At 40.3% G+C, this 25,304-nt stretch overlaps 2 protein-coding genes across 3 annotated transcripts; both read left to right on the forward strand.

Moving 5' to 3' along the window:
- The first annotated feature begins 731 nt into the window (after positions 1–731).
- On the forward strand, positions 732–11,762 carry LOC306972052 (VIP36-like protein). Of its 2 annotated transcripts, XM_079568497.1 has the most exons (9): positions 732–935; positions 3,016–3,134; positions 3,319–3,436; positions 3,787–3,869; positions 3,977–3,997; positions 5,960–6,121; positions 6,198–6,312; positions 7,953–8,075; positions 11,327–11,762. In XM_079568497.1, exons 1-9 carry the CDS (start codon positions 740–742, stop codon positions 11,467–11,469), a joined length of 1,080 nt encoding a protein of 359 aa, XP_079424623.1. In that variant the 5' UTR covers positions 732–739; the 3' UTR covers positions 11,470–11,762. The 2 variants fall into 2 exon arrangements, with proteins under 2 accessions (XP_079424623.1, XP_079424624.1); XM_079568498.1 differs by lacking the exon at positions 3,977–3,997.
- A 6,891-nt stretch (positions 11,763–18,653) lies between these two features.
- Positions 18,654–24,621, forward strand: LOC306962735 (leukocyte surface antigen CD53-like; the record flags this gene model as incomplete). Its single annotated transcript, XM_079555996.1, has 7 exons — positions 18,654–18,716; positions 20,795–20,983; positions 21,188–21,262; positions 21,372–21,482; positions 22,693–22,800; positions 23,001–23,084; positions 24,493–24,621. The coding sequence occupies 7 exons, from the start codon at positions 18,654–18,656 to the stop codon at positions 24,559–24,561; spliced, it is 699 nt and encodes a 232-aa protein (XP_079412122.1). The 3' UTR covers positions 24,562–24,621.
- Positions 24,622–25,304: the final 683 nt, after the last annotated feature.

Raw genomic sequence — 25,304 nt, forward strand, 5'->3', positions numbered from 1 at the left:
GTCACTCAAAAGTTGTTACTTCGGGTCCGAAGTGCCGTCATACATGAGATTAATATAGAAGGTGCTGTGATGCATATGACCTGAGGTGGCAGTCAGTGAGTATAAAATGACCAATTTGCATCTAGTCCCTTTAAAATTAACTCCAATTAAACCAAAAAATCTAATATATCCAAAAATTGTTAATTTGGTATTCCTCACACTGTGCATTGTGTATCACTTAGCCAAAAAAAAAAGAAGAAAAAAAAGATAAAAAGTCTTCAAAAAGTGCTTCAAAACCCGGTCCTTGTGCCACCCCAGCAAAAAAAAAAAAGTGTACGGACACGGCACTGGGTAGACTTACAGAAGACCACCATTCACCATCACCAATCTGACCACCACCAACCACTCAAATGTATAACATCAATACATTAAATATTTTACCTTTACGTACCAGCAGGCCCTGATCAAGATAGAACCAAGACTAAGGGTCTAAAATTGTGTCTGAACTGGCTCCGAACCAGAAAAACACCCAATTTGATAACCAGTGCACCATTCACACAGGCAAGGTGGGGTGTTTTGCGCAAGAACACGCGTTTAAGAAACCCATAAAGAGAATGCATGCGATCAGAACTAACATTAAACATGTTTAAAAACGAAGAACAGTCAAGTTTCACCTCTCGCCTTTTCCTTCTTCCCACCCGAGGACTTTTATTTTGAAAGATCCCACCGGAAGTCACATGACCCGCCTGGAGCCGCAAAGATGGTCGCCTCCGTCTCCTTTATGAATCGACTTCGAAGTTTTCAGCCTTTAAACAACATGTTATCCATAGGAATACTTCGTAAATGTACATATTTGTTTATTACCGTCTGTGTAGTGTCCGGACCGTCGTTAGCGGACGATCCGGAGCTGGAGGAGTTTATGAAACGGGAATATTCTCTGGTTAAGCCTTACCGAGGTGAGTTCACTGCACCCACCTGAAATGTAACACTCGGGATAAATTACCTTTGTGCGCTTTTACGCCACAGATCCGCTGCGTTGTCCCAGATAGTGTCACATGTTTCCGATTACTGCGCACAGATTTCTGTATTAGTTATTTAAGACAATGATTAACCACCCGGAACTTTGCGCATACTTCGGGTAATTTCACAATACGAGAAATCAAAGGTGTCAATGTTTTAAAAATGTTCCGTGATGGACAGTTTTTGTCTATTTAAAACAAAAAAATATAACGATAATGTAGTTACGTATTATAATAGAATTTTTCATTGTAGTGTCTTCATGCGTAATTTTATGAAAATACACATGCAGTAAATGCCTGAGGAAAATATATATTGTATGAGATTGTTGTGGCACGATATTACTAATCATTAATAGCTTTTAAATTGAAAAAAAAAAAGGATTAATATTATGCTTTGAAACTCCAGACTATAGTCTAAAACATGTACAACAGGCCAGTGTGGTGTGTTCATTGGCGTGCACTGTCCCCACCAAATAACATAAGAGATAAGATATGCATACAGTATTTCCAGGGATTTGATTTATTTTACTGCACCCAACAAATGTCCCACAGCGGTGGCGGTGCACCAAGTCTGAATTGATGCTTTTGAGAGCTACTTTTGGCAGCACATATCGGAGATCTGAACACCTTTACTCCAAGACTACTGGAAATAGTCGAACAACACTATTTGTACAAAGCAGTGCTTCAGTGAGGGCTGCTGTATGGGAAGGCTCAGCCGACATCTTTTGACTAATAAACAGAAATTCAAATGAGCATTTAGCGCTTGTGCTTCACAGCTAGAAGGTCCCAGGTTCAGTTCCAGGATGGGGCCTTTCTGTGTGGAGTTTGCATGTTATCCCCAAGTCTGTGTAAGCTTTCTCCGGGTACTCCGGTTTCCCCTGCCACTAAAAAGCCTGGCCCCACATCTGAGATGGGTCCCCGGGCGCTGCCCTGTGGTCGCCCACGCCTCCTTACTGGTTGCCCCAGCGGCATCGGAGTATGGGTCTAATGCAGAGGACAACGTTCCCTACGGGGACAATATAGTGTACCTTAAAGAGGGGGTATTATGCTTTTTTCAATCACATAGCACCAGTCAATAGCACATTACGATGATGACGAAACCTTCTGTTGGTCTGTAAATGCAGTAAATTAGAATAACTGCTTGTATAAAATTGCTCTCTCAAAATGGCTGTAGTGAATGTCTTGAAATAGGCCTCTGTCTCTTTAAGAACCTCTGACCCTTTCCGACACGCTCCCTCCACACGCTGTCTGTGGCATCAGTGGGGAGGGGGTTCTGCTGAGGAGCAGTGGTTGGTTACTCGGCTGGTGATGAAAGCTCGGAGGCGTCTCCAGGAGGTGGGGGCGTTCCTAGGAGGACTCAGGCAAACCTATCCCTAAAATGGCTGCCATCAGAGTTTTTACAGATTACTCAAAAATACGTGAATGTGCCAAGGCAACACTTCAGGCATGTTTTTAATGAGGGAGTGACATAATAACATGATGTAAAGCTCGAAAAAGTCGATTTTGCATAATACCCCCCCTTTAAAGTGATGTTCTACAAATTATATCAAATGTGCAAAATCCACCACCTGGTTGTGCATTTTGATGTTAAGTTAGTAATAATATATATACATAATTTTTTTATAAAGTCCCTCCTTCCCGGATCTCAGCAACTAATCAGAGTCTAGTATCCTCCTGTGTTGACCAATGAGACGAGCTTTTCCTGTGAAACAGCCTGTCAGGTCCAATCAGGAGGGGGGGGAAAAGCTTTGATCGTTTACTTTTGAATATTCTGCTTTTGTTTTCCTCATTTTGCAAACTAAGAAGGGCTTTCTGGTTAAAGAGGGGAGGAATTTGATTACTTTCACCCTCCTTCTCCTCACCATGCAAACTTACAGACTATCACTTTAATGATAGACGTCCTCTAATAAAATACCCTTGCAGTTCTTGAGAGTCTACACTTTAGCGCTAAGCATTCATCTTTCCCTGTTGACTCACGTGAACTCAGTCATCTCCTTGTTCTATTTTTACTCTGCAGGTTTAGGTTTCTCCAGCTCGTCTCAGTGGGACCTCATGGGCACAGCAGTGATCACGCCCGACTACATCCGCCTGACTCCAGACTCGCAGAGCAGACAGGGGGCAGTGTGGAGCCGAATCGTAAGCATCCGTGACAAAATATTTGAAATGTTGTGCAATCTACTGTACGCACTCATGCTTAGTTTTCCGGCTTTCCTTTGCTGTAAGACCGGTTTTCGTCATACAGTACTTGGCATAGTGCATACCCACAATGAATCCATCCTTCATCCTAATAACCAGATTGTCTTCATCTTCATTTCTTCAGCCTTTTCACCTGAGCGACTGGGAGCTAAAGGCGCAATTTAAAATCCATGGACAAGGAAAGAAGAATTTCAACGGCGATGGTTTGGCAATCTGGTTGACAAAGGACCGCATGCTGAACGGTAGGCGGATGGAAAAAAGGAATATCTTCAATAAACACATTATAGAGATTGTAACGAGGCATTAACAATGACAATGAACCAGGTGGTATTGTGACGGTTGAGTTTGAGTTCGCTTGGTTTACTTTCTTATCCACTGAATACAGAGATCAAAGGCTTTTGCTCTACATTTCAGCAGGAAGTAGATTGTAGATAAGAACCGCAATCCACAACAAGAGCTAAACCATCGACTGAAGCCACAACAGACTAAAGCGAAAGCCGGCAGTAAAGCAACGACACATTTAAACAGGAAGTGGTTGAAGTGGCACTACTACTCACATTTCTCGTAGTCATTTGTTTGTTTTATTTTGAAGGTCCAGTGTTCGGAAGCATAAACAAATTCACGGGCCTTGCCATTTTTGTGGATACGTACCCGAACGCCGAGAAGCAACATGACGTAAGTCCCGCCAGCCGTCTCCTACTCCCACATTTTTCTCTCTGTATTCTAACTATTGTTAAAAATATGTATCTATCTTCTCTTACCTACCGTTGTTTTTTGAGCAGAAGCTTCAGATTGGGGCGCAGGTAGAATCACTGATACATGGTCAAATACAAACGCATGTTCCGTGTCTCATCTTATTTTTTTGTTTCTCCTCCTTTCAGTTTATTGACCGATTCTAACTAACACATGAGCCCCCCCCCATTTTCCCTTTTATTAGTGTAAATTTCATCGATCAGGCATAGCATTATGACCGCTAACCGGCAAAGTGAGGAGTTTCTGCAGGGCACTAATTTTTTGGGGAAAATCTTTAGAAATCTCAAATTTTAAAGGTGCACTATGCAACGTTTTAAGTAAAGTGACTCGGTGGCTTCATGGGTGCAGCATGGCCCCTTTGCTTTCCCTCTTAGTGGTCTTTATGACACTCATCAGTTGTTTTTATGGGTTCATACCAGAAACTGTCCAGAAACCCCAAAACAATTGATTCTGGAGCATTATAGACACCACTGTGAGGGAAAGCAAAGGTGCCATGATGCACCCATAAAGTCACTGAGTCATTGCAAGGTCAAATATACACATTCATTTTGTTTTTCACTTAAAAAGTTGCATAGTGCAGCTTTAAGCTTCACTCAACTGTTACTTCGATGAGTGTTTTGGCTGGAAGCTCAGATTGAGATGGAATTTAGTTGACAGACGACCCAAAGAATTAGTGCACTGATTTAGATTCTTAATTCTGTTTTCTCGATTTGTAAACATGCAATTTAAGTGCAACAATATTTGGATACGAACCGGGCATGTGGCCTATTTTTTCTTTTTTGCCGATGCTGCATTTACAAAAGTCTTATGGTGACAATTAGGGATGTCAAGATTAACCGGTTTTACTATTATCAGTGGGTTAACCGTAAGAACTGTAGGACCCACAGTAAAGTGGCGTCGCCGTAGCGTATTTGCGCTAAACGGTGCCACTCATCGGTAAAGACTGAAGAAGCTCTGTCCAAAAATAATAATCCAATGTGCAGAGAGCAGGTCCTATATGTTATCACATAGCTGCATAACGTTGCCAAGAGAAGAGTCCCAAAATAACCATCTGCAGCTGTGTTTGTTATGTCACGGTGAAAATGAAAGTGAAACTGTGCGACATAAAAATCAGATGATTGGTTCACTTGTTTAGGAACTCAGAGAGAGAATATCTATTAGTTCATCTTTGCCAATTTATGGTTTTAAAATCATTATTTTTTTAGGCCTGTTTTTTACATTATAGAGCCAAAGCAAAACAATAAAAGATAGACTGTATGTTCAATAAAGTTTCAATAAATATGTACATATGACAGTATTGTCATTTTTTGATAATTGTGCATAATCGTAAAATCGCAATATTTTTCTTCATAATAAAATGGACTGATTACTATGATGCACAATGCTGCCCCCTACTGTCTTGGCAGAGTACCCACTGTTGACTCTTGAAGCAGTAAATATTGTTTTTCTTACCCCCATAGCTTTTGTGGGGCGATCCCAGTCTGGCGTGGTCAGAAAGGGTGAAACGTCAGGTGACGTAAAGGTCTAGGTAGTTGTGTCCAGCACTGTGAGCTGATGCACAGATGGTTACATGGTGTCTGGCGGTCACACACGGTGCTGTTTCTCATGTTATGCCTGATCCTTTATGTCACTCCATTGTCCCTTCACCTTCTGGTAACAATGGTGTCTCGTGTGCACAGAAATCACGGGTGAATTACTTTATTATTTACCTGTTTTCCATTCATGTACATTTTTCCCCCAGTGGTCCTCAAAGTTTTTCACACAAAGTAAGATTTAAACCGGAGCCTTATAAAAGGAGTGTATGAGGTCTAAAACTAGGGCAAAGTCCGATCTACACTGGACTAAAACATGGAATTACTCAATTGAGGATAAACTGTAACTTAATGAAAGACTAGAACTACTACAGTTTGAGGACCACTGCCCTATTTTAAGTTTAAGTGCAAACACAAAATTCTAAGTCTAAAGCCTGTATTCTGCGCAACGTAGGATCACAATTGTTTTTTTCTCCTCAGAGGTCGTTTCCGTACATCTCTGTGATGCTGGGCAATGGCACTCTGGAGTACGACCACGACAAAGACGGCCGCTCCACGGAACTCGGGGGCTGCACCGCGATGGTCCGCAACTCGGTGCACGACTCCTTCCTCCTGCTGAGATACACCAACAATCAGCTCACGGTATTTGCACACACGTCACTCGCTGTGCAACAGACTTTCCATACTTTTTAGCACTCATTTTAAATGTGTTTTGCAGTTGATGATCGATGTTGATGGGAAAAATGCGTACAAAGACTGTGCCTCGATCTCAGGGCTGAGGATGCCGCAGGGATATTACCTCGGGGCCTCCTCTGCCACTGGAGACCTGACAGGTTAGAGAGAAATGTTTATATTATAACCTTGTATTTGGGAAAACACAGTTTAAAAGTTGAAGTATAGATCTTATCATTACGGTGTCAACGCAAATTATAGTGAGAATGCTGCATCCCTACCATCCACACTAGAGGTCGACCGATATATCGGCCGGACGATGTTTGGGGATTTTCATCAGCTATTGGCCTATGTAGCGCCGATAAAAGCTGATATCTCCGGGACCGAAAGTGATGGAGGCTGGACTGCCTGTTTTCCCGCAACTTCCTAGGCCACAATGAAACTTCGTTAGCTACAAGTGTGTTAAAGGAACAGGCCACTGCTTTTCCATACCGAGATATGTTCTTACCTGAGCTTAGACAAGTTGATGCGTAACTGTCTGGTCTTTACGCGTGTGCTCAGTCACACAAAAACACTGAACATGTTGTTAGCATTTAGCCTCTCCTCTATGGACCCAAACGGGGGTGGAGTTAGAAGCGACCAAGCTCATCCACGTTTTCCCTATTTAAATATGGTTATGTGAGCGTTTACACGACCCAAGTATAGTCTCAGAAAATGAAACGATTTTCTCTGCTCAAGACTCAAGACAGAGCGAAATAGTGCTCAAGACAGAGCGAGTCAAAACAACGTAAAAATGCATATAACTGAAAGTATTTTATCTACACTCTTGCCTCTTACTGTAATTAATTAATTCTATGTTGATATTTTTATTGATTGTATTTGTTTTCTTATATTTATGCAACTGTGAAAGCACTTTGAATTGCCTTTTGTATGAATTGTGCTCTACAAATAAACTTGCCTTGCCTTTCTAAGTGGATATAAAGGGGTATTATATTGTAGGGCGTAATAATACCGTAGACGCCCTTTGACTTTACTGCGCTAACATCGGTGGCCTATTCCTTTCAATCTCTGTTAATATGGACATGCTGTATGTCAAGTACAGAACCTGGAGAATTCAATAGCTGAGTTAGTTTTAACCTCCTCAATTGTATTTTTGATCACCGCGCAAAATGCCACGGCTAGCAACGTTATGCTAAAGCTAGCTGCTAGCAGCATGCTAATGCTAACGGTGGCTAATCAAAGCTGGGACAGAAATTATGATTGAATAACCTAAATTAATAAAATAAAATCGGCAACTGCTGGAGTGGCCAAGCATTTGTTTTTTACAGGATTATAGACCAGACATTTGGAAAAATCGGGCCAAAATATCGGCTGTGCGCATCGGCGAAAAGCCCATATCGGTCGACTTCTAATCCACACCTAGGGATGTCAAGATTAACCAGTTTTACGATTCCCACAATTACAAAAGGACACTGTAGGTTAACTGTAAGAATATTAGAAGCTTTACCACTGAAATGTCTCACACCGACATACAGGCCGCAGAAACTACTGCAGAGTTGCATACACCCCAAAAAATTTTTGAATTCAGCCGTGTGGGACCTCTTGTGGTATCTAAAAGACAACCAAAGCGTTGTAGCATTTTGAATACAAAAACTAAAAATTTCAGTTGTGTCCTTTCATTAGGAACCGTGAAATCGCAATATTTTCAATAATAGTGACTGAAAATTTGAAATCGTGACATCACTATCCACATCCACAAACTACATCGAGGCTGTCTTTGAAAATCCTCTTTGTGTTGCAGACAACCACGACCTGATCTCCCTGAAGGTGTTCCAGCTGACAGTGGAGCGGGACGAGGGGGAGGGACAGGAAGAGGAGGAGGAGGTGCTGCTGCCCAGAGTCGACAACATGGAGCAGTTTCATGGTACACTTTTCTCTTCTCTGCTCGGTGAGATCAATTCTCACGTCAATAATGCCAAGTCATTCGGGTTATGTTTCGCTATAAGAAAATTGTGTAGTATTTATATGACAATGACCAACTACTGAATAATTGGCAGGGATAATTTCTTTGATTAGATGGATAGGATCGTAAAAAATCTGTCATGAGTTATTTTTATCCGTTATTAATTCATCTGCCATTAGGTTTGGAAAAAACATGTAAGATTGCAGAATAAATGCAACTAAACTGAACAGAGTCATGGAACACAAAGAAAATGTGTTACAACTCTTGCATAAAATACTCATAGGAGGACGGCTTCTTCAGAGCATCATCTGCTCGTCAATATTCAGGTTCATATTTCATTATTACCAATGGAAATTTGGAGCTAATTATTTCCTCAATTTCAAATTAATATGTAAGAAACGCAGTATGCGAACGGGGCAATATTCAGCACGTCCCATCGTACTTCTTTGAAGTCTGCACTACACCTTCTTCTTCCTTCTACCTTCTTCTTCTTTCTTCTACCTTCATCTTCTTCCTTCTACCTTCATCTTCTTCCTTCTACCTTCTTTCTTCTACCTTCTACCTTCTTCCTTCTACCTTCTTCTACCTTCTACCTTCTTCTTTCTACCTTCTTCTACCTTCTACCTTCTTCTTCCTTCTACCTTCTTCTTCCTTCTACCTTCTTTCTTCTTCCTTCTACCTTCTTCTTCCTTCTACCTTCTTCTTCCTTCTTTCTTCTTCCTTCTACCTTCTTTCTTCTACCTTCAACCTTCTTCTTTTGCCTGCTGCCTTCTTCTACCTTCTTCTTTCTAACGTCTTCCTTCTACCTTCTTCCTTCCTCTTCCTTCTTCTACCTTCTTCTTTTCCTTCGTCTTACTCTTTTCTTTCTTTCTTTCTTTCTTTCTTTCTTTCTCTCTTTCTCTCTTCCTCACTCTTCCTCACTCTTCCTCTCTCTTCCTCTCTCTTCCTCACTCTTCCTCACTCTTCCTCTCTCTTCCTCACTCTTCCTCTCTCTTCCTCACTCTTCCTCTCTCTTCCTCTCTCTTCCTCTCTCTTCCTCACTCTTCCTCACTCTTCCTCTCTCTTCCTCACTCTTCCTCTCTCTTCCTCTCTCTTCCTCTCTCTTCCTCACTCTTCCTCACTCTTCCTCTCTCTTCCTCTCTCTTCCTCACTCTTCCTCACTCTTCCTCTCTCTTCCTCTCTCTTCCTCTCTCTTCCTCTCTCTTCCTCTCTCTTCCTCTCTCTTCCTCACTCTTCCTCACTCTTCCTCTCTCTTCCTCACTCTTCCTCTCTCTTCCTCTCTCTTCCTCTCTCTTCCTCACTCTTCCTCACTCTTCCTCTCTCTTCCTCACTCTTCCTCTCTCTTCCTCTCTCTTCCTCACTCTTCCTCACTCTTCCTCACTCTTCCTCACTCTTCCTCTCTCTTCCTCACTCTTCCTCACTCTTCCTCTCTCTTCCTCTCTCTTCCTCTCTCTTCCTCACTCTTCCTCTCTCTTCCTCACTCTTCCTCACTCTTCCTCTCTCTTCCTCACTCTTCCTCACTCTTCCTCTCTCTTCCTCACTCTTCCTCTCTCTTCCTCACTCTTCCTCTCTCTTCCTCTCTCTTCCTCTCTCTTCCTCTCTCTTCCTCACTCTTCCTCACTCTTCCTCTCTCTTCCTCACTCTTCCTCTCTCTTCCTCTCTCTTCCTCTCTCTTCCTCACTCTTCCTCACTCTTCCTCTCTCTTCCTCTCTCTTCCTCACTCTTCCTCACTCTTCCTCTCTCTTCCTCTCTCTTCCTCTCTCTTCCTCACTCTTCCTCACTCTTCCTCTCTCTTCCTCACTCTTCCTCTCTCTTCCTCTCTCTTCCTCTCTCTTCCTCACTCTTCCTCACTCTTCCTCTCTCTTCCTCACTCTTCCTCTCTCTTCCTCTCTCTTCCTCACTCTTCCTCACTCTTCCTCACTCTTCCTCACTCTTCCTCTCTCTTCCTCACTCTTCCTCACTCTTCCTCACTCTTCCTCACTCTTCCTCTCTCTTCCTCTCTCTTCCTCTCTCTTCCTCACTCTTCCTCTCTCTTCCTCACTCTTCCTCACTCTTCCTCTCTCTTCCTCTCTCTTCCTCTCTCTTCCTCTCTCTTCCTCTCTCTTCCTCTCTCTTCCTCTCTCTTCCTCACTCTTCCGCACTCTTCCTCACTCTTCCTCACTCTTCCTCACTCTTCCTCACTCTTCCTCACTCTTCCTCACTCTTCCTCACTCTTCCTCACTCTTCCTCTCTCTTCCTCTCTCTTCCTCTCTCTTCCTCACTCTTCCTCTCTCTTCCTCTCTCTTCCTCACTCTTCCTCTCTCTTCCTCACTCTTCCTCTCTCTTCCTCACTCTTCCTCACTCTTCCTCTCTCTTCCTCACTCTTCCTCTCTCTTCCTCTCTCTTCCTCTCTCTTCCTCTCTCTTCCTCTCTCTTCCTCTCTCTTCCTCTCTCTTCCTCACTCTTCCTCACTCTTCCTCTCTCTTCCTCTCTCTTCCTCACTCTTCCTCTCTCTTCCTCTCTCTTCCTCACTCTTCCTCTCTCTTCCTCACTCTTCCTCTCTCTTCCTCTCTCTTCCTCACTCTTCCTCTCTCTTCCTCACTCTTCCTCTCTCTTCCTCTCTCTTCCTCACTCTTCCTCACTCTTCCTCTCTCTTCCTCACTCTTCCTCTCTCTTCCTCTCTCTTCCTCACTCTTCCTCTCTCTTCCTCTCTCTTCCTCTCTCTTCCTCTCTCTTCCTCTCTCTTCCTCTCTCTTCCTCTCTCTTCCTCTCTCTTCCTCTCTCTTCCTCTCTCCTCCTCTCTCCTCCTCTGTCCTCTCCTTACAGCCTGATTTTCCATCTGTCAAAATGACAGACGACCTTCAAGATTTTCCGTCAAAGCAAAACATTTTTTAAATTATGAAGAATTTACAATTAATTTAATCTCTGCCCGATGACTATACGTTTTTTGAAACTGTAATGTTTACAAATGGTAAAATACAAACAAGAGGATTGTACCGTCAAGAACCTCTGGTACATTTATATTTTCTGACTAATCATGTCTGTCGGCTAAATAGGTTAGACACTCAGTCGTTTTATTTAATTGTAGGACAAGGAGTCTTTCCCAGGTTCTGGTCAGATCTGGGTCAAGCTTTTGTCGGGTTGTGGGTGAAGGCTCTACTGCTGAGCCATTTCCATGTCTTCACACACACTTTTATAATCAAATGACGCCTTTAATTGTCCCGTCTGTGCAGTTGACGTCCCGCCAGAGGGCATGGGTACAGTGCAGATCATCATCACGGCCATTTTCTCTGTGATGGGCCTCGGCGTGCTGGGCGTGGTCGGCTTCATCGTGTACGGACGCTGGAAGGAAAACAAGCGCAAACGGTTCTATTGATCGCGACTCACCGACACCGTGGTATTTCACACAGCACCAGACGACAGTGGATTCATCGGGGGCACAGTCGGAGGAGCGCGTCTATCTACTGTTTGTCAGTTCTGTCAGAAGTTTAGACGAAGGGCGGAGGCCGATAATCGCGCTTTTAAAGACATCTCCAAACATTGAGGGGGTCATTTATCAAGGCAGGTACTAAATAGCGGGTGCAAGCTGAAAAATTAAGTCTGTTGTTGCCTGTAGTACAGTATCAGGCCCACAAATCTGATATGAAAACAAGACTATGCTGCGTGAGTAAAAAATGGATAAATGAGTCCACTTTTGCACGTGCTACTCGCTTTGCACATGAGCCAACACTTGGTAAATGACCCCCTATGTCCACAAATGTTGAGACCAGTGGCGGCTTCTGGTCTTTGAAACGGGAAGCTCAAAATATTTTCTATTCAATATCTTGGCCCTGCAGAAACCTGTACACACAGCCTTTTGGGCAAACAGGATTTATTTAGACTTTTGACTAGGTTGACATGTTAAAATCAAAATATTAGAATTGAAACATTTGAATTGGGCCTAATATTTAGGTGAAAATGTGATATTGCTACATCAGCAACAAAACCATGTCCAAACAGCAGCTACAACGCAAACAGGGTTTAAACTATAACAATACTAAACTTGAAGCAAACCAGACCACATTAGGACTAAACAAAGGAACCAGGCCATGATGTATGTGGCACATAGCAGTACAGTAGCAGCACAAAGCTAGCCTTGCATCCAGAATGATACCCTCTATATATTTTATATACAAGGGTGTCAGTCTGGGCAGGGAGCTCACTTTTGCCACTGCTGCCAAACTCAAAACAAGCCTGTGCAATCAGAATCTGTCATGCTGGTCTCATCAGGATCAGTTTTCCTCTAGTAGCGTCGCAGTGACCGCAGCTAATGCAAAAGACACAGACCAGGAGCATCAGGAGGAGCAGGAGCTGTCAGTCATAGCGTCACCTTTCAGCTGGTGGGTGTTTACATCGCTCCCTGCTTTGAAGCTCTGCTTCACAGTTAGCCACTCAGAGACTGCTTTCTAAAAGCAGAGCTTCAATAGGATTCTCAACAGAGCTTCTGGCATGTGAGAGGACAGCGACATGGAAGACCACACTGGAAACCACAAACCTGATTAACCACTGACATTGCCACATTTAACACAGTCTAGTGGGTTTATTATCACATTAAGTAAGTTGTTTACTTCAATAAATCCTCTCCGTAATCCCTCTGGGGGTAATACAAGTGTTAATGGGATGATTGGGGGGTCTTTAGTCTCCCCCGGTGTCTCTGGCCAGAAAACCACAATTGCAACTTCCCTGCCTCCGACCAGAGCCCCAACGGGCAAAGTTAACACTGTGCTAGCGCCACTTTAACCGTATTTACAGTTTGAGTGAAAAAAAAAGAGCTCCATTGTGTAATTGGATGTACAATATCCCTCTCTCCCTTTGTCTTTTCTGTCAGCGTAGTATTTACTCACGGACAATTAATAAGTAATAAAAACACAACATGCTACGACACCTGCAGTGGCGCTTATAGGACCATGAGTTTTATTTGGCCATTTTTTTTGGTGAAATTTGGGATGTTCAGCTTCCCTTGTAGCCCATGAGGAGCCGCCACTGGTTGAGACATACTGTATTGTTTGATTGGGATTTGGTTCACAATCTCATCATTATCAATCCCTCCATCACCACTTGATGCTCTAATTAAAACAAAAAGTAATCATGCAACCAATTTAATAGTGAACATGATTTCAGTGTTTTTAAAACTGAAGAAATGGAAAGCTGCTCTATTTGAATGCGAGTGTTAGTTCAAACTTAAGCCATACAACATAATGGCAATCTAACAAGCACTGACAACATGAAACGTGACTTTTATGAACAAAATATTTTTCTTTTCTTTTTTTGGTGAGAAGTAGCCCGTGCAAGTTTTTTTTAATACAGGAGAAATACTACAGATTAGTTAACTAGATTTGGTGAATTTAAATATTTTGTTAGATAAATTGAATGAAAAATATGTACTAGAAAATTGTATTTCCTTTACAAACTTATAAAGAGTGGCAATAATGAACTTGAGAACTAATGGTAATAATTAATGAATATTTATGGATTTTTATTTTGAATCGAGTAGTCGATGAAAATGTGTCAAATCTTGGCTTATTATATATACAGTATACTGTGAATCCTGATTGTGGAACTGAATACAGTTCAAATTCTGGCAAAAACCTTTTAGCAGCCAGCGAAGCACTGTGAAGTACTCTTGTGTAGCGTATAGTTCGTCCACTATTTCGGCAGTTAATCCATTTAATGCAGAGGCAGGATTTACAAACGCAAGCCACATATTTTCATTCATATAAAGAAATGTGATTGAGAAATGTAATAAAGAACAAAAACACTTCAATGAGCCATCAGTACAAACGTGTCCATACACTGAAAGTATAACTCAATGCTCATTTTACGTCATTATTTTTAGAGGTCGACTGGTATTCTGGCCAATCGATATATTGGGCCGATATGTTACAGTATCGGCCGATATCTCTGGAACCGAAAGTGATAGTGACTTTATATGTGTAGGAGTTTATTATGTGAATATGTCGGCCCTTGACACATTTTACAGTTTAGAAGCATCACACAAAGGATTATAGACAAGACATTGGCCATAAATATCCAGCCAATCAACTTCCCCAAAAATCGGCCTTAGAAAAACTGATATCGGTCGACCTCTAATTATCTTTGATTTGTCAGCAACCACTTTGGCGAATTTGATAACTAACCTTTGTAAAACAGTAGCTTCAACCAAAGTATGATATTGTTTGGCCCATGACATATTAGGCCATTCTGTTTAAAAAAAAAACGATACTTGGGCTAAAAATATGGTTTTGAAATGAAGTGAATGAACTGGAATTATGAACAAAGTGCAGATGTTATTGTGGAAAATCGTGTTTCTGTGGGAGTGTTTTGTTTTTGTTTCAGCGAGTGCCTTCACTGCTGTTGTCCACTGGATGTACCTCGCAGGCTTTAGCTTCACAAGACGTTTTTAAAGGAGACATATCATGCAAAATCAGCTTCTTTTTTGTTGTTGTAATGATCCAAAAACCTACGTGGAGCATTCTTTCACTTCATTCACTCTGCTCTGAGGAATCCTCTTGGGGTTTCACACATGAAACATAAAACTCTTACACATTTTTATAAGCCATAATCGATCACCAGAATCATTCAAAGCAGTTCTGCGCTCAAAGTGTGTTCATCACGACGCCATGGGTTTGCTAACACGTCATTAGCTTAAAGTGCATATGACGCATTAGACACAATTTTGGCAAAAACATAGTTAATGCAATTATACTTAAAGGCACTATACCTGGCACTACACTCACAAAACACTGTCCATCCAAGTCTTTGTATCATTTTCATGAACTCTCAGGCGAGTTTTCGAGCATTTCTGTAACAATGACCCTGCACATTGTGAAATGTGCCTATAAACTCGTCCCTGTGGAGAAATGTAGTGGCTTCCTCTTTCACTGTTTGTAATGATGAAATCAGGTGTAACGCCTTTAAAAATGTTCTTAAGTTTTCTTTAGTTTGACGTTTTATGTGATGTTCATTGTTTCACTTCTTATTCTTATTGTGAAATGGTTTCACTTCCTTATACATACACAAACATAAGCTACTTCCGGGTCCAAAATGTTCCACTGATAAATTTAGAATAATATATCTCAGCATTTCCCAAGGCCAAATGAAGATATTATTTAAAACAAGCCATCATTGTGTATCGAAAAAGATTTGATAATCCAGAGTAAGTGTAATATTTCTTTGTGATCAGATGTTTAGAAAGAGTCTTGTAGTCGGCTCTACAGCAGGTTAAATCCCAGAATAAAGAATAAAGTTTTGTTGGACCCGGAAGAGCAATGACAACAAACGAATTGGACACCGACAGGAAGTGACATAGACAGAGGTAAACATATTTAAACTGTTGCTGTGCAACCATGTTATGCCAGTGAGAAATGACTGAGTCCTATACGTTTGTTTAGTGGTGGCGTTCTACTTCCGGGGTCGCAAATAAGATAGCCTTTATGTGCGAGAAACTACAAAAAACTCTTTAATACCACAATCAATATTTCTGAAACTCAACAGAGAGTTACTGAACATACCTATTTATCAGGCCCATCAGTCAAAAATGCTCTACCTACTGCTATAAAAGTAATATTTACCAAAATCGCTACTTCCGGGATAGCGGAGAAAAATGCTAACGGTGCAGGAGCTACGCTAACCCAGGAAGTAGTGACTTTAGTAAATATAACTTTTTTAGCAGTAGCTGCAGCATTCTTGGCTAATGAGTCTGAGAAATAAGTAGGTTCAGTAACTCTCCGTTGAGTTTCAGCAATATTGATTGTGGTATTAAAGAGTTTTTAATGTTTTTTTTTTCTTGCATATTTGCAGGTATGCTAGGACCCGGAAGTGGAAGTCGTGACGTCACACAACAAACGTATAGAACTTGTCCTCTATCTATGTCATTAACTTAAACAAAAACATTTGATTAAAAATTACTTTTCTACATTAAATAGCTTCTTCACTGAAATAATACTGTTATTATTACTGAGAACAGATGTTATCTATTTAACTTATTTATAATTACAAAAGGATTAAACCCGGTCATATGCACTTTAAAGTGAAATCTTGTTTTCACTGCCATGTATTTCCCGACGTTACCAGCAGAGGGAGCTCCAGGCACAAGTTTGATAGACATTATTTCAAACTATAAAAGGTAAAATATCAAAATAATGTTTTTAAAGGCACTATAACTGATTTTATTTCTAGAGATGGAACGACATTTGTTTTGTCCTTTAGTGTTTTGCAATCTGACATATTTCTGTGCATCTAAACGCACAACGCAAAACATTTGTATCAATTTCTTGGACTTTAAGGCTATTTTTCTAGCTTTTTTGTGAAAGTGACCCTGAAAAATGACCCTGAAAGTTGTGAAATGTGCCTATAGACTTGTCCCTGTGACAAATTTAGAAGCTACAAATATATTAGGAAAGTTAGGAATGAGTTTGGACCACGACAAACATTTTAATATAGTAGCTTCCTCTTCCATTGTTTGCAATAAAAAAAATCAGGTATAGGGCCTTTAAGCTTAATTCATGCATGATATGTCCACTTTAAGTCATGCGAAGACCACTAAGAAAACCTTTTGAATTGTGTGACCCAAACTTGTATACCGTCGCACTGTATTTATGGCAACTCATCACCGCATTTATAAAATAATCCCTTTTCTGTGTAGCTTTCGTTTCAGACAAATCCGATGCTGTACTGCCATGTTACTTTTATATCCACACCCTTATCAGCCAAAAGCTTCTAATATGAATCTCTGTTGATCTTGTACCACTTATAACTATTTTTCACTTACATTTTGTAACGGAATTGAGCCTTTGTTCTGAAAATAATTGAAAGCTGTATTTTCTGACAATTTCACGAACCACTATTTTGTCTCATTTGAATCGCCGTCGTCATTTAGATGTAAAGTTTATCAATGTGTGCGTAGCTTGTACTGTTTTTGAATGTGTTCTAATACTCTGAAACATGGAAAGCTCAACCTCGAGGTAATTATTTAAATGAAATCTGTGAACCTTTTTTTCCTAATTAAATGTTTTCTTACATCATCTCGTTTGGTGGATTCGTTTGTGGTTTTATCAGTAGCAGGTTTGGTGGTTTTCGAGGAGAATAACACACGGCCTGTTGTAAAATGTTTCAGAAGATTTAACCTCTTAACCCCCCGCCTTAACCGAGCACATTTTCTCCCATTTCGACTTTACCCAAATCTAAAAGCTCCTTGAAAAAAGCTGCCAAATGGCGATTAAAAACGACACATAAATGACATTGAATACACAGGGGGGAAAAAGATCAAACGAGCGCCAAAACAGGTGATGAAAAAGCAACAAAACAGTGATGAAAAAACAAAACAGTCGACAAATATATTATGAAAATGCAACAAAACAGTCAACAAAGTGATAAACGCAAAAAAACTGCAAAAAATGTATGAAAAAGCAACTAAATAGGCAACAAAAAAGTGATGAAAAAGCAATAAACAATTGATGATAAAGCAACAAAACAGTCGACAAAAAAGTAATGAAAACGCAACGAAACAGTCGATAAAGTGATGAAAAAGCAACAAAACAGGTGGCAAAAAAGTGATGAAAAAGCAACAAAAAATGGATGAAGAAGCAATAAACAATTGATGATAAAGCAACAAAACAGTCAACAAAAAAGTAATGAAAACGCAACAAAACAGTCGAAACCGGCAATTTTTTTTATGAAAAAGCAACAAAATAGGCAACAAAAAAGTGATGAAAAAGCAAAAAAGAAAAAAATGGATGAAGAAGCAACAAAACGGATGAAGAAGCAACAAAACAGGCAACAAAAAATGGATGAAAATGCAACAAAACAGTGGAAAAAGTGATGAAAACACAACAAAAAAGTGATGAAAACGCAACAAAAAAGTGATGAAAATGCAACAAAAAAGTGGTGAAAAAGCAACAAAAAAGTGATGAAAACGCACCTAAAAATACACTGAAAAAGTGTCAATAACACAAGGAAAAGTCTTAGATCAGTTTTGTAGTTCTTCAAATGAGGTGTTACACTGGCCTGTAGGCTCTAGATTTGGGTAAAGCTGAACTGGAGAAAGTGTGCTTGGTTAAGGCGGGGGTTAAGAGGTTAATCAAGTTGACAAATTGCTTTTTATTCTTTCCTCGTGTTGTTGCAGTTTTTTGAGGACGCAGTATCCACATCGCAAGAAGCCACAATAAAACATATAATCACTGAATTCTTCCATCAAACTGCATGGTAGCTTAACATCTACTACTTTTAATTATTAGTTCTTTAATTTTAGTTATTATATAATATAATATTTTGAATAACCCAAGCAAATAAAGATCTATGAAAAAAAAAAGTGGCATAAACAATATTGTGAATAGGTCAGAAGATGCTGCTGTGGAGTGGCTTATTGTTGCCATATCAAACAGCTCTGTCCTACATATAAACAGAAGCCAGGAGCTGCTTCATTAGTTTGTAAGGACTGGGACTATTGGAAGTACATTTTGTCACTTCTACTTTTTACATTTTAAGCTAATTTTGCACGTCTTTATAAGAGTTTCTTCAAAAATGGATCGGTCCTGCGTCAGTTGCCTGAAGTCTTTTCTTATATTTCTGAACTTCCTTTGTTGGGTGAGTGACAGTGTTCTGTTTACATGCATGAGTCCCATGTATGTTCATTAACATGCTCTGTCCCGACCAAATAAGCAAATGTATAACAAGTAAATTAGGGCTGCGCTGTGTTGACAACAAACCTAATAGTAATTTTTCTGACAAATATTGTGTTTCATTTTGAGACTTTTATATGTGATATGTTCAACCCCCACCTGATCCGAGCACATTTTCTCCAGTTTGGCTTTAACCAAATCTTCTTGTAAAAAGCGCCAAAAGAGTGACAAAAGTGTGACAAAAAAAGTGCGTAGAAAAAGCGACAAACAGCGCAAAAGAGCAGCAGAAAAGTGGCAAAAATGCAGCAAAAGACCAATGAAAGGAAATGTCAAAATAGTGAGTACAGTACGGCATCAACGCAAAGAAAAAGATCTGTTTAAAGGAGTTTTGTTGGTCTTCGCTTTCAAATGAGGTGTTGCTCTGGCCTGGCTGTCACCTTTTAGGTTTGGGTAAAGCTGAGCTGAAGAAAATGCGCTTGGTGAAGGGGTTAAGCGATTAAATTAATAAACTGCTATATTGATGAGTGGAGGAAGTTGTGTTACTTTTAGACTTTAGTTAAACAAAATATTCTTGCCCCACACTAAAACAATAAAAAATAATCTACTTTCAAAGATATTTGCTTTTTTGTGGATAGCGCCCTCTTCTGGAGGAGTTTCTCTGGCATTCAAATACCACTGGGGGACAGCCACGTGACTAAAATAAGTCCGGGCTGGAATCATATAGCGCCAACACTTTAGAATCTGCTTTATCTGACAAACTTTTATCTGTTGCAGCTTCTGATTGGTGTCATCTATCCACATACAGAGAGAAAAAGAAAAAGAAAAAAAACCTCAGCCTCTTGAGGTTTGGGTTTTGCGGTAGTCGAAACCTGAATTGCGATTCGATATCGGTAAACCTTAAAATAAATAATTACCCAAGTAAGAGAAAAAAGGACATGCTACAAAAATGCTACTTGAGTAACTGTTTCAGCGTAAAACTCTGATTGACGATTCAGTGGTGACATAAATTATGAGAAACAAAACATGAAATGATGTAAAAAAAAATAAAAAATTAAATCGCAGAAAAAAGTACAAAAAGATTTTTTCTGAAGAATAAAGTACATGTAACACATACTACATCTATTTGTGGAAAGAGTTTTGCTCAAGCAGAAGCAAAAAGCACCAGTACTTGAGTAAATACTGAGTAGCCTAGTGTCTGCCTCTTCTTTTCAGATGATCAGAAGGAAGTCTCCTCTTTAACTTTAACTTTAAGGAATAGGCCACCGTTTTTACATACTAAGATATGTTCTTACCTAACCTTAGTCGAGTTAATATATCCCCGTCTGGTCTTTGTCCGTGCGCTCTGTCACGCAAACGGATCACATACGCAGCCTCTCCCACATGTCATATAGCTCCAAAAAAGCTCACGATAGAAGCTACCAAGCTCTTCCACGTGTTCCCTATTTAAATAAAGTTACGTGAAGTGTTTTCATGCGAAGTATATTTACACAGAAATGTAGCACGTCGATTTTATAAGCAGATAAAAAGGGGTACTATATTGTGAGGCGTAATGATACGAGGAGCAAAACGTCCGCGCAGTAACTCCTAAAGACTTCCCCCCGCTCACTTCCGTCAATAGAAGCTGCGTGACTTGTAGAGAGCCTTTTACAACAAGCAGAAAATGTATTTTCGGAAAGTGCTCTCGCATTCCTACCTCATGGTCGAGGTCCTGAGTCCTGTGTCGTCGTCCGGGGTGAGTTGGAAATCTGTGAAACATTACTACACTATATACTTACATTTCTGTGTAAATATACTTCGCATGAAAACACTTTATTTAAATAGGGAACACGTGGAAGAGCTTGGTAGCTTCTATCTTGAGCTTTTTTGGAGCTATGTGACATGTGGGAGAGGCTGCGTATGTGCTCCGTTTGCGTGGCAGAGCGCACGGACAAAGACCAGACGGGGAGATATTAACTCGACTAAGGTTAGGTAAGAACATATCTTAGTATATAAAAACGGTGGCCTATTCCTTTAAGATCTCACACTGTCTTCCCTGTGCGTCAGTTGTGTGGTGCGTTCGTGGTCGCCTTCGGAGAGTTCCAGATGATACATTCGAGGTACGCGTCTCTGGTCACGTCGTTTTGGCCCATCTTCCCGGCCAACACTCTGGTGGTGACCGGGACCATCGTGACCTGCGTGTGCTACATGGGCGTACTGGCGGGGTTCAAGGAGAATCGCTGCATGTTCATCAGCGTGAGTCGTCCTATGTATAGTTTTTTTTTTTAGCAATTATCATACCACAAACACATAGTTGCTTTCAGAGAACTTTTATGTATACTACACAGTTTGTACGCAGTATTTATTAAGTGGTTAACAGGACAAGAAGGGAATAGGAAAACACTGGGCTTTAACTTCTTTCTCTTCAACGCTTTGAAATCTTGTGAATTTCTCGTCCAGTTCTTCGTGCTGCTGTTCATCCTGATGTTGGTGGAGTTGGCCATGGCCTGTGTGTTTCTGGTCTACAGCAGAGAGGTACAGTTCATGTACAGGCTTCCCTCCCATGTACCAACAATCAAAAGATTTGACTTTAAACTCCATCAAAGATGAGGCTTTTCCTTCAACTATCCGATGCTGTGTCCAGATTCACACTTATTTCGAGAAGGACCTGACGAAAAGTCTTGTGAGCTACAGAGACGCCACACCAGAAGCCACCAAGACCCTCATAGATGACTTTGACACTGTTCAGCATCTGGTGCAGTATTAAGTTTATATTTTTACTGCATTTCAATTCAAGACGTGCTAGTACAGAAACGTTACAAGGACATTGTATTACCAGTCATATCGTGCCCCCTAAGGATACTACTACAGAAGAAAGAATGAAAGAAGTAAAGAAAGACGGATTCATAGAAGGAAGGAACAAAGGAAACAGGGAAAGAAACAAAACAAAGAAGTATAGATTGAAAGAATGAAAGAATGAAGGAAGGAAGGAAAGGAAAGAAATAAAGAGGAAAGAAGGAAGGAAGGAAAGAAGGTAGGAAGGAAAGAAAGAAAGAGAAAAAGGAAGGAAGGACAAAAAGGAAGGAAAAAATGGAAAAGAGGAAGGGAGGAAATAAGGAAGGGAGGAAAAAAAGACGGAAAGAGGAATGAATGAAGGAAGGAAGGAAGGAAGGAAGGAAGGAAGGAAGGAATGAATGACGGAAAGAAATAAGGAAGAAAGGACAAAAAGGAAAGAAAAAAAGACGAAGGAAGGAAAGAAAGAAGGAAGGACAGAAAGAAGGAAATAATGAAGGAAAGAAAGGAAGGAAAAAAAGAAAGACAGAAAGAAGAAAATAAGGAAGGAAAGAAAGAAAGACCAGAGAAGGAAAGAAAGAAGAAAGGAAAGAAAGAAGGTAGGAAGGAAAGAAGGAAGGAAAGAACGTAGGAAGGAAAGAGGATTTCTGAGGAAGAAGAAAAGAAAGAAGGAAGGGAAGGAAAGGAAAGAAGGAAGGAAGGCAGGCAGGCAGGAAGGAAAGAATCATAGAAGGAAAGAAAGCGTTATAGAATGCCAGAAGGAAAGAAAATGTGTGTTAATGTGAATAATCCTAATTTGAGGGATTTTTGAGGTCTATTCACAGATTATCATTGACGTTTTGGTCATGAAAGCCTCACACTCTCCTGACCTAAACATCATTGGTAAAAGCTTCAGCCTGCACCACTTTAACATTGTTTATTGTGGATTTTGACTTGTGTTCAGCACTATTATTCATTTGTTGAACCCCTCCTCTTTTTAACTTCAGTGCTTCTGCAAATGATGTTAAATTGCCTCCAGGATTTGTTGGAGTTTAACTGAATCCATTCTTCCCTTGACACGTAAAATGTTCCCTCAATGATCATCAGTGTGTGCTCGCCGTCAGCTTCACCATTGACTGCTTATTGTAAATGCGTAGTAGTCATGTTGTCTCCACATGGTTGTCCCCCTTCAGTTTAAATGCTGCGGAGTCCATGGGCCGGCGGACTGGGAGGATAATGTCCCGATCTCCTGCTGCACCGCGGATCCATGTAACCGAGTCAACTACACGATTTGGGAAGAGGTAAAAATCCACCGATCACTGATGCTTGAAATTAAACAAACACATACAGCTATGATGAGTTCTGACCTCCTGTAGTTGATAGAATAACATTTAAACCCCTGCAAACAGACGCCCTGATTAGGTGCGCATTGTCACTGGCTCCACCATTCATATTGTAGTGCGCCTATTTGCACATGAAGAGTTTCTGTTGCCGTTTCCAGGGCTGCATGGTGAAGCTGAGAGACTGGTTTGCTCACAATTATCGCTGCACCGGATCCGGCGTGGTCACTATGTTCATCATCCAGGTACATGCGCTCGCTATAGGTTACTTAGTGTTGTACAGTTGCTAGAAGGTCACTGGAAATTACAAAGTTTCCTACTAATATAGACAAATAATTCCTGAGCCCGAAAATGATGGTTAATTTTTCATTTGATCAATAAGTCAAGACCATTCAGCAGAATAAAACAGGCCGCACAAGATAATCAGAACCAGTGCAGGGGCATTCAAAAGCATTCGTTGAATTGTGCCAAAATATAGGCTTTCTTCATTTCATTAAAAATCATGGCACTGGATTCAAACTAGCATTAAATCTCTTTTAAAATAATGACATTGCTCGACTGTTTACTGTGTAAGTTTGTCAAAAGTGCTGCTAATACTTGGGAAACTACTTGCTGCAATAATAAATACCGTTGGCAATGACAGATGGGACTTTTTAGGATTTTGATGCAATTGTACTTCCAAAAGGCACTATACCTGATTTTTTTCAAGTAATCAAACAAAATTTGTTTTGTCCTCAATTAGTATGTTGTAAACAAAATAATTTTTGACGGTCTATTAATAATATGCCTATGGTATCGCTGGGTTGCAGATAGAATAAGATGATGTCACCGGACATCATCTTAGGAGCCAGTTTTTTCTATTAACAGCATTACACTTTCACAAGGCGTAGCTAAAAGGAAAATGTCATATCAGTCACTGGGACCATGATCTTTCTGTACAAGACCGAAAATTTCCTCAAAAACAAAATAATTTTTCCTCTATATATTAGTATATATTTAGAATGCTGTGATGTCACCTGCAACACAGCAATTGAGCCTTAAAAGTAGCGTTTAGTACATTGTAGTATGTACTTGAGTAATACTATTTTGTTGGATTAGTACTCTCAAAAAGTTACTAATTTTCCTTTTTTTTTTTTACTTTGCTGTAATTCGTTATTTTGTTGTACCTAATCCTAAGAGTTTATATCCTGTTGGTATTTCTTTTTTTTTGAGTGTTAGGTCTAATTTTAGATAGAGAAAGGGTCACATTATTTTTTTTGTCTAACCAGTTTTATCATCACTCAAAAATGTTAAGAGTTGTTCATACTTCATAAGACGCAAGAACTTTTTTCTTACAAACAAAATAAAGGCAAAAATGACATTTTGTTCTTACAGCTCTCGGTGTAAGAACAAAGTTTAGCCTTTATGCAGTAAAGTCAAGTAAAGTCTTTCTGTGTTACTTTTTTACTTACCCTTAATCATTAGCATTCATTCTTACTGTATGACCACAGCGACTATTATTTACAACCAAGAGGTCCTTTACTAATTTAAGATGTAATAAATAATTTAGTTTAGATTGAATATATCTTAGAGATTACTGTATGTCTTAAAGTTCTTCCAATATACATTTCTGCTTTAATTCCCCCCCCCATTTTTTCCCTTTTGTCTTTGCAGTTCCTTTGCCTGTGCATTAGCGTTCCTGTCTTTTGCCACTTCAGTCGACAAGGCCTCGGTTACCAGTGAAAACGCACCTATCTCTTGTCCACAGTTATTTCTTATAGCACTTTATTCAACTTTAATCGCAAGGGTTTTCTTAATGATTGTTGTCAGTAGATATATTGTCTTAGAGCATGATTCAATGAGCAAATTTATCAACAATTCAAAATGCCACTAGATGGCGTTATTGCGATGAGAATTTTAAAAGGGCGAATGCAGCAGCACTAACGTTTTGTTAGTTTGGGCCATAAAAGTTAACACTACATAACAATAATAAAATGGGAGCACGTGTTTCCACAATAAACATGTGAAGAGACAGATGATGTTTTGAAGATGAGGAGAGCGTGCGATCGAGAGCCAGATGGAGGCAGGTGATTGGAAAAATGGAGCTGTCAAACGCAGTGTTCATGTTGTTTTTTGCAACAAATGTAAGAGCGAATGTACTGACTTATATTGCCATAAAGCGAGGGGTATGCAGATGAAGTCACAGCCTTTCAACAGAGGCTAAGAGTGTCATTGCAGGATCCTCGTAAAATAGTTATCTTTTACCCTAAAAAACAGAGAGACAGGGGATCAAATTAAGCACTGTCATGAAGCCTAGGCCTTAATTCAACCTGGGAGACGATTTTCAGCATCACATACCTCCAGCCAATGACCGCTTCCGAGAGGGCCACACCTCCACCTCAGCCATCAGCGTAAGAGCCGCACCTCCATAGCAGCCAATCATCGCCCTCGGCCCCGCTTTTAAGCCCCAGCAATCATGGTTCGTT

The sequence above is a fragment of the Gobius niger genome (genome assembly GCF_951799975.1).
Source record: "Gobius niger genome assembly, chromosome: 1".
Lineage (NCBI taxonomy): Eukaryota > Metazoa > Chordata > Actinopteri > Gobiiformes > Gobiidae > Gobius > Gobius niger.

What these genes read in the sequence shown, in the direction of transcription:
- LOC306972052 (XM_079568497.1), top strand. Translation starts at nt 740, where the DNA reads ATGGTCGCCTCCGTCTCCTTTATGAATCGACTTCGAAGTTTTCAGCCT. An exon ending in ACGCCGAGAAGCAACATGAC is followed by an intron (nt 3,870 to 3,976) that starts GTAAGTCCCGCC and finishes TTTTTTGAGCAG; the next exon opens with AAGCTTCAGATTGGGGCGCA. An exon ending in ACACCAACAATCAGCTCACG is followed by an intron (nt 6,122 to 6,197) that starts GTATTTGCACAC and finishes TGTGTTTTGCAG; the next exon opens with TTGATGATCGATGTTGATGG.